The 8,989-nt window shown below is 41.1% G+C and overlaps 2 protein-coding genes across 3 annotated transcripts in view; one reads left to right on the top strand and one right to left on the bottom strand.

The window, feature by feature from the left end:
- Positions 1-1,380: 1,380 nt before the first annotated feature.
- On the bottom strand, positions 1,381-3,682 carry cunh16orf46 (chromosome unknown C16orf46 homolog). Of its 2 annotated transcripts, none has more exons than XM_019895823.1 (3): positions 3,610-3,682; positions 2,175-2,354; positions 1,381-2,083 (listed from the first exon to the last, which is right to left on the bottom strand). In XM_019895823.1, exons 2-3 carry the CDS (start codon positions 2,340-2,342, stop codon positions 1,640-1,642), a joined length of 612 nt encoding a protein of 203 aa, XP_019751382.1. In that variant the 5' UTR covers positions 2,343-2,354; positions 3,610-3,682; the 3' UTR covers positions 1,381-1,639. The 2 variants fall into 2 exon arrangements, with proteins under 2 accessions (XP_019751382.1, XP_019751381.1); XM_019895822.1 differs by lacking the exon at positions 3,610-3,682 and adding an exon at positions 3,498-3,551.
- A 179-nt stretch (positions 3,683-3,861) lies between these two features.
- The window catches only part of LOC109531503 (protein phosphatase 1 regulatory subunit 3E), a 7,691-nt gene continuing 2,563 nt past the window's right edge, over positions 3,862-8,989 (top strand). The window contains exons 1-3 of the mRNA XM_019895820.1: positions 3,862-3,956; positions 4,674-4,802; positions 7,762-8,989. The exon at positions 7,762-8,989 is cut by the window's right edge and continues 2,563 nt beyond it. Coding sequence (XP_019751379.1) covers positions 7,949-8,872 — 924 coding nt within the window. The 5' untranslated portion in view covers positions 3,862-3,956; positions 4,674-4,802; positions 7,762-7,948 and the 3' untranslated portion in view covers positions 8,873-8,989. The remainder of the gene's footprint in view (positions 3,957-4,673; positions 4,803-7,761) is intronic.

Genomic DNA, 8,989 nt, shown 5'->3' with positions numbered 1-8,989 from the left:
GAAAAAAAAATGTCATTAATTGGAGCACACCTTTTGATCAAAAGGATGTGTGGTCGTTTTTATGGAAAATGTCATACTAGCCTGTCTTTCTCTTGACTTTTGTTTGGTGGAAATGTACACGCTGACAAATCATCACTTTGGATCGACCGCATTCGATGACTGCACAGAAACACAGCTGATTAACATTAGCTGCTATTTCGGCACAAATTTAATGCATGTCTTGTTCTGTATTAAGAGAATTATCCATTCCGTTCATTTAATCCTGAATTACTGAAGGTTTTTTTTTTTTTTAGTCTTTAAAAACCTGCTGAATTTGTTTTTCTGGATTGCACTGAGTTACTGCCCATTGAGTTACCTCAAATTGCCGAGGCACACCAAGCAGCTAAAGCTTTACGTGGGGAACAGAGACCGATTACATTTAATTTATTTGACCTTTTTGGTGCCTTAACCTAAAGTATTAAACAGGTGTGAGTGTGAGCTCGGATGGTTGTTCGTCTCTGTGTGCCCTGCGATTGGTTGGCAACTGGTTCAGGGTGTCCCCCGCCTACTGCCCGAAGACTGCTGGGATAGGCTCCAGCACGTCACGCAACCCTTGTGAGGATAAAGCGTTTCGGAAAATGGATGGATGGACAGATTATTCTTCTGTTCTGTTACATTTAGCGTAAATAAACGCTTTGGAAAGATCAACATAAGATCATGATAGCTGCATGGTTATATTTTTTGTTATGGTTGCATGCTGTTCCTCGTAGTTTCTGTTCAAAGACTTGTCACTTGAAAATACAATGTTGCGCTTCACTGAAAACAGTTTTTGATGCCGTCCTTATTTACATGGTGGCAGAAGCTGATGTACAACACGGTCTATTTTCTTCATATCTAAACATTTTGACAAAGGTGTACTGTGTTCATCATTCTGGACAGATTTAAGTGCAACATTCTGTTACTCAGTACTCAGTTTGTGTTTCTTGGAGAATCTGAAGAATAATTGTCCTGATCTTTTGCTTCATGTAGATGCCTTTTTCTCAATTACAAAGCATTTCCTTCGTTAGATTGCATGTCTTTTCAACGCACAAAATGCTTTCTGTTTCGTGTAACCGGCATTATATGTTGCCTTGATTAAATGTCGCGCATTGACTACAGATGTTCCTAATAAACTGCTGGAACCTTAATTATTGTGTGCTTATTTTCTCATTCGAGTAAACTTGAGGGGTCTTTGGTGCTCTTCATCTAGTCATGTTAAAATATATAAATACATTTAAAATTTTTCAGTAGACAGGCTGAATATTTTGAAGAAAAAAAAAGATTAACTATAAACTTTTGCACTCAGTTTCTGATAAGACTGCATCCAATTCGATGTTGATTAGTAATGAAACTTGACAAAAATCCCAAATCACTCTTCATATTTTAATGTGCGTGGGTGGTAATCAACAGGACAGGGCACATGAGTACTGAAGTACTACATTTCATCACATGCATTTTGGAAAGTAGAAAGCTCAGAAACCCTTGTTTAAAAAAAAAAAAGTTGCTGACTTCATCTTTGGTTTGATTTGGAAGTCCACGTTTCTTAAAAAAAAAGCAACCATTTTCATAATATTCCTGGTTTTTTTTTCATGGCATATAAAGCTGAGCTGTGGCTGGCCCATCATTTTATTGGAGGTAAAAATGTGAAGTTGGTAATGGGAACAACTTTGCTTTTAGTTTGGCGCTTCATGGGTTTGGGTGGCCTGCCCTTTGTCATGTTTGAGGGTAAATGTTGTAGGTGCAAAGGAATCCCGCTGACATGCGACCTCTCTTCGTGGAGTAGATGCGATGAGTCTTCCTCTGCGCCATCCAGCGCATGCCATTCTGGGGATTCTGGTTCGATTATGGTCTTCTGGCTTGACGGTGTGGATTTCTTCGAGTAATGAGGGCTCGACTGGGACTCGCCACAGTGCTCTCCACTCATGGCTAACGTGTCTCCATGAATTGTCTCTGCATGCGTGGAGGGTGGATTGTCTGTTGTGTCCTTACGCGGCTTTGGTTTTTTGTCTTTCTTTTGAGGAAGTAGAATGCAACTAACTGGAGCAACTCTGTCCCAGCCCCGCACCTGCCGCAAAACAAAAAAAAAACGTTTTGATATGACCGTCATCAAAACTATGTGCTCTGTAGCAATCGCTTAATCATAGAAATGCACTTACGGCCTCTTCCCAACCACAGTAGCAATGATACTCGTGTGGATCCGTTTCTTTTAAAAAGGCCTCCTCACTCATCTCAAGCAGGACATCGACATGAATCCTTTGTGCTTTGTACAGTTGCTCCTCAACAGCATCTTCCTGATCAGGATTTTCTTCATCTGATCCGTCCATTGCTGTGGGATTCTTTTTTGTGAGATAAAAAAAAATACAATGGTCATTTTTCACATAAATAAATCTTATTTTCAACAAAACGTCAAATGTCAACGTGACAGACAAACATGAATGGAAAATAGCTGAATTGTAACTTGAAATAATGAAATGTTGGCATCTGCCAATCAAATGCCCATCTGTGATCTTGCTTTTCTCTTACCCAGCAGTTATATTATACAAATAAAAAGCTGGTAATAACTTTAATTATTTCATGCTATCTTTAAATCCTGACTTCATCTGGCATTATCAAAAATATGTATATATTGCCAATAAATAATTGCCCATAGCACAATATGATCGTTTCAGTTTAAGTAGTCATTATGGATTATGTGAGGGTCATTCTAGAATTGGAGAACACTTTCTATAGCCCTATAAAGCTTTAAATAATCCATGTACAAATACAGGTACGTTAGTATAAATTGTCGCTGCTGCGTGGAGATAAAGTAGCTAGATTTAGTAAACATGATATCTAAATATTTTTTTAAAAACACCAAATTATGTTTTGTTTGGTATTTGTTCTGTCTTTTATGTAAATGTTTGATCCACATCGTAATTAGTAGTAATTGTGCCCTTTAAGTCATTATTGTTGCAAAACATGTTTGTCCTTGTTTTGAAATTATATATGCAAGCTTGTTCCTCACCAGTTAGCATAGCAGCTAGCTCTGTTTCTGTTCTTCTATTAGAATAATACTAAAATGTAATTAGTATTTAAGTTATTGTATCTATTCAGCAATCATTTTAAAATGCGTTTTTCAGGTGCTGTCTGTAGTATTTAAAACGATTAGAACTATCTCATAAAAAGTGTGCCGTTGATGGTTGAGCTGAATGAATCAAATTAGATGGGTTTATTACCAGTTTTTCTTCAAAACAGGACACTATATAGATTTTTTTTCAAATATGTTGGTGCCTGAATTGTCCTCCAATTCTGAAATGACCCGTGAAGGAAACTTTCATGTAGATTTGTCATTTTTCCAGTTGTAGCTACTGTGGTTCAAAGTAGTCAATTCATTAAAATTCATGTGAACCTAATGATTACAACAAAACACAGGACGTTTTTAATTTGCAGCTCACGTGAACATTATCAGATGATAAGCACGCCCGAGTCTGTGCAGTTACCATTCATAGAGACATACACCTTGAACATTATATAAAAAACAGTTGCAGTCGTAATTCAGGATATCCACTACATGTTGTGAAGAAGCAGTTAATGCAGCGGACGTATACATACAGGCAATCGTTCGTGGGTGACAACAGCCGTGATGACGTAGTCGTGCTTTTAAACGTTACGTAAAATCCGCGAGACGTCAGGGCAAAAAATGTGCGGGTGTATGTCGAGCTCGAGTCGCCAAATATGGCGTGACCGGAAGACAAAGCCGCATGACACAACTTGTGAATGCCTTTAAACATATGCAAATAAGCTCTTGTTTGTTAAATCAGTCCCAAACCTTTGGAAATGTTTTCCACCGCGAGGGAGATTTATTTAGGCCATAAGTGTTTTAGATAAATGTCTGTAAGGACTATAAGTCACACTATTATCGTGTTGTTTGAATGTGCATTCCTCCCGTTCACACGCAGGTAAGTGCTCAACTTTTGAACACAAAAGAAGAAATTGCAATATAATTTGCCCGATTTTAATTGCAGTACTTACACCACGTGTAAGTACTGCAATTAAAATCCTTGAAGTTTGGAGAAGTGTAACTCAGTGTTCTTTAACCTTTATTGAGCCAAGACACCCTTTTTGATATTAGAACACTCTCATGGCAAATGACACGACCAAACTAAAAATATCACAAAAAGTATAGCTACTGATAATAATGATGATGATCTTGTCTCAGTTTTACTCACAAATTGATTTACTTAGTGTAAAATCTGGGCGTGTTTAATTGCGTACCAAGCTGATTGCCATGCCGGTTTGTATAAAGTGCCACAGGTGGATACGCAGGATAATTGCACCATCTACAATTCAAATAGAAGAGCATTTAATTGTTCTACCAGTACCATACATCATTTGTGTAGATACGGGTTGTCCAAAATTTTGTGGCTTCAACACGTTCCAAAATTACTGAGGCAGGTGGCAAACAAGACTGAGGAAGGTGAGGAATGCTCATCAAACACCTGTTTGGAACATTCCACTGGTGACCAAACTAAATGAGAACGTGGGTGCCATGATTGTTTGTAAAAGGAGCTTATTATTAAAAGGAGCTATTTTTCTAAGTGGCCAAAATATCGCCAGTCATTGTTCATGTTTCCTTTTTGTTTGAATTATAATTTCTCCCCAATTCTCAAACACAGGCGTGATCACAGCTGATGAGAAATGTTCAAGCCAGGCAGAAGCTGATTGCTCTACGATTGTAAAGCTGTTGCACAGAAGCGGCTGAATCGGAGAAAGATGGAGCGCGAGTAAAGTTGGAAGCAGAAGAGGTAAGCGGACACATTAGACAGCAGGCAGAGGTGAGCTATAAAAATGACAATGACAAAGAATGGAATGTCAGTTCTTTCAGAATGATTGTGTGAGAACAAGGAGCTTAGGTGTGAGCTCAACACTTGAGAAAAGCGGATTACAGCTTCTCGATAGATAACGCAGTCAAGGGCAAGTGTTATACATGAACTCCACATTTATCCCATTTAAAGCAATATTCTAACTAAGCAATGTTAAGCCTTCGCACTTTCAAAGAAGCTGACCTTGCTCCAAATGGTTTTTATTGACTCTTTTTCTTCCGAGGCTTTTAATCTTCCTTCCGGGCGAGCACCTTGGCCGTCTGTTGAATGTTTCATGTTGTGGAACTTTTTCCACTCCTTTAACTGCTACCATAGCGACGTCTCTTTTAACCCTTCAGTGCACTCGGCCCTGCAGATGGACCCGAAATGCTACATGTGATTTTTGACAGCCTTATATGTGTATCAGGAATGGTCACTCAACAGCGAGAACCTTTTTTCAAGTGGAATGATAAAAGGAGGTTGATCTGACTTGACGATGCCTACCTACATCACGATTTGATGCTTTGTCACCTTTATGTTTAACCTACCAAGTGTGACAAGCTTCATACTGTGACTAAAAATAAGACTGTTTTTAAGGTTCCTCTTCCTTGTATATGTCTGAAAGAGGTTTTGCTTTCCTTGCATCTTTTAGCAACTACTGTTATATTTCTCTGAAGGCGTAAAGCAACTGAACAAGACACACCACAGTATCATCACGCAACCTGATGAAGCAAACCAGTACTGCCATTGGAGAAACATTCAGTACATTAAAAAATATATATTTTTTTCTGTCATATACACAGATCTTTGAATTGTATTAACTTACCAAGTGTCTGAATAACTTGGTCTGTAACTCCTTGGGATTCTTATCGATCTCCCGTGGCTAGGTAGGTCCATACATTTGTCTTAATGTGACAGAAGTTAAAATTGGTAAAATCACCTCATTTTGCCAATTCACTTCAATTCAAACTGCAGTCATACCTGCTATATCCTATTTCTATTTGATCCATTATGCCTTTTTTATGGGAAAAAAAAAACAAGCTGAAGTTAGCTTTATATTTTTAAATTATTTTATTCCTCACACTCCTGCCCCGAGACCAAAGGTCAAATTACACTTGTTTGTCATCTTGACTTCATATTATTGTCCTCTTGTAAAATAATCACCCTCTGTTGAAAATAATGGCTCTGTATTTTCTGGTTTTGAAAAAAACAGCGAAAAGGATGGCTACGTCCTGTGTATATATAGGGCTTGCCCAGATTAGCCACTAAAGATGTACAGTGTCGTAAACTTTAAAACAAAGATTTCTCTTTCCAAAAAGAAATGCAAATACCGTTACCATTATGTTCTATTGTTGATATCGTCAACCCATTTAAACGGTGTTTCAAGCTGCCATGGATTTCCCAGCAATATTGAGCTCATGATTATTGCTGTGTCCTGCTTTCCTGGACACCACAGTGCATGAAAACATGAAACGGAGAGCTTCTCATTAACGCAAGAGATCAAGGAACTAAACATTAGCTCTCATTTTGCTTATAAAGATTCCTCGGATCTCATGACGGTCCATTTTTGTACAAGGTAAATTGGCAAACAGCCACCAAAAATCTAACTTCACATTATGCTGCACTATGGGATGAAAACAAATAATAATAAATTGCATCGACTAGTCATTCCACAGGAACAATACCAATCGACAACCTTTCTGTAGTTTTCTTCCAAGGGTAATCGGGTAAAAAATAAGGAGTCAAGTGCAGACTGTATGTTGTGACATGAACTTCTCACGATGAATACTCACTAGCTTCTGATGAAAACGTCTTTAAATTTAGAGGACATTGTGGACACCACAGTTGTTGGCTGGTTAGCACGTCTGCCTCGCGACATATTTTGTGGAAAATGGACGAGGATAGACATCTGCAACAGTTATGACATAATGAGGTTGTATATGTGTTTAGGCCACTGAAGACATTACATGCTGTGCTATATGTTGCTTATTATAAAGATCAGATTAAATGGCCTCATTGGTAAATATCCTGAAAGCTTCAAAGGGAAACAAGGCACATTGTAATTTCAGTCTGCATGTTTTTTTTTTGTTTGTTTTTTTTTTTTTTAATACCAACAATGACGGCGTTGTTTTGGAATCATGACACGGCATATTTAAGAATTGCTAATTTTACTCCTAACTAATTGTGAACTAAACTTCAGTCTCGGTTGATTTCAAATTTTTACAACGTCGCGAACAATATACATGAAAGGAAATACAATAAAGAGCCAAAGTAACTTAACCTTCCGAACGCCTGCACTTGTTCACAGCCATTGTGGGTTGAAGTTACGTTGTCAAAAAGGTTTGTATTCCCGATGCCACAGTACAAATTTATAATTTATACTCATGACAAACTGTCTTTCTTTCCTGAGCAAGTTGTTTCACTTTGAGGCCACTGTGCGGCGAAATGCGACTGCTTGTCGGTGAGCCACGCTGTCGTCATGGCAACACCTCGTTTGCAGACTGTGACGCGAAGAAAATGGGCGGGTGGGAGGTTCCCCTACTGCAGCTCTGTCTTGCACAGACGGCATAATGACATTAGTTTTATGTTAATTGTCTTAGGGGCAGAGTAGCACACGCGAAAGGCTGAAAGCTTTTAATGTGCTCACGATAAAAGTACTACATATCAGGCTGCACGTGTCCTATGTCATTATATCTTAGAAGTGGGAACCATCTTGTGTCGAGGCAACGTTCAGATCTGCACGTACACTTCACAGTGAAGTCACGGCAGGTTGTGACGTCACACACAACAATATCACGCGAGGGGGCGGTCTTTACTCAGTGGAAGCGTGCTTTGAATTTAGGATAGATCAAGGCTGAAGTGTTTTCTTATCCACCGCCTCTTTATACATTTAAACTGGCAGATCTGATGAAGCAAACAGCGCTCAGCAACACCACCGTCAATTGGTCCCGGACTCAGAAGTCGAAGTGACGCGGCCACGGCGCCAATCCGCGAGTGGGATACTGACACCTGACGGTTTGGTCTCCCCAGTCGCTGGTCTCCGCACGACCACCGTGTTCGGCTCTGCAGTGCAGGGGCTGCAGCGTTGTATGGAAGCAGAGCGCGCGCGCCCTACTTTGGACATGCTGCCCCCGAAGACCTGCCTGCCCAGGAACTACAGCTGTATCGCCGGACTCTTCGGCAGCTTGGCCGCGGCGAACCCTCGTCTCGACGATGGGGACGATTTTGACATCATGAACGGCACCTGCGAGCCCGCCGAGAGCCCCGTCGTGGACGAGAGGCCGCGGGGCAGGGAGACCTTCCTCAAGCCTCCGCAGAGTCCCAGCCTGCGTCGGAGGTGCAAGTCCCTTCCCACTCCCACGGAGAGGGCCAAGTTGGAAATCTCCCGCAGCAGAAGTCCAACAAGTCAGAAAAAGGTGCGCTTCGCGGATTCCCTGGGTCTGGAGCTCATCTCCGTGAAGCATTTCGATGATTCGGATGAGCCGGAGGTCCCAGAGCGCATTTTGGCCAAGTTACCCAAATCCACGGACTTAAATCACATGGCCAGTACGAAATTCCCCCGACCCCTCACTCAGTCTGTTTTCATGGAGCTGCAGTTCACCACCCCGGGCACCCTGCCCGGTTTCGAGCAGAAAGTGCGGGAGGTGAAAGTGCTGCTGGAGAGCGTGGAGACAGACGACTTCAGCCTGTCCGGCTTTGTGCGCGTCTTGAACCTGGCCTTCGAAAAGAGCGTCTCCTTGCGCTACTCCCTCAACAATTGGATCACCTTCATGGACAGTTTGGCGTCTTATGTGCCACACTCGAGCGACGGTGCCACCGATCGCTTCTCATTCAAGGTGGTCATGCCCACTTACATGGAGAACGGGGGTACGCTGCAGTTCGCTATAAAATACACCGTCGACGGCGAGGAGTTTTGGGATAATAACAACGGGAAAAACTACAAAGTCCGGCGTCACCGGTTCAAGATGTCTCCGCCAAAGGAATGGGAGAACGGATGGATTCACTTTATATAAGCTCAGTCAGTCATACTGCGTGCGTTAATTGAGCGTACATTCAACCCCCGGGTACCTTTTAAAATGACTAACGTGTATAAATGGGCGTTTAGTTCTGCCGTTATTAGCGCAAGTGTC

This window comes from Hippocampus comes, unplaced genomic scaffold (genome assembly GCF_001891065.2).
Source record: "Hippocampus comes isolate QL1 unplaced genomic scaffold, H_comes_QL1_v1.1 scaffold80, whole genome shotgun sequence".
Lineage (NCBI taxonomy): Eukaryota > Metazoa > Chordata > Actinopteri > Syngnathiformes > Syngnathidae > Hippocampus > Hippocampus comes.
The sequence above is the reverse complement of the archived record's forward strand: the minus strand, read 5'-3'. Positions and strand labels throughout refer to the sequence as shown.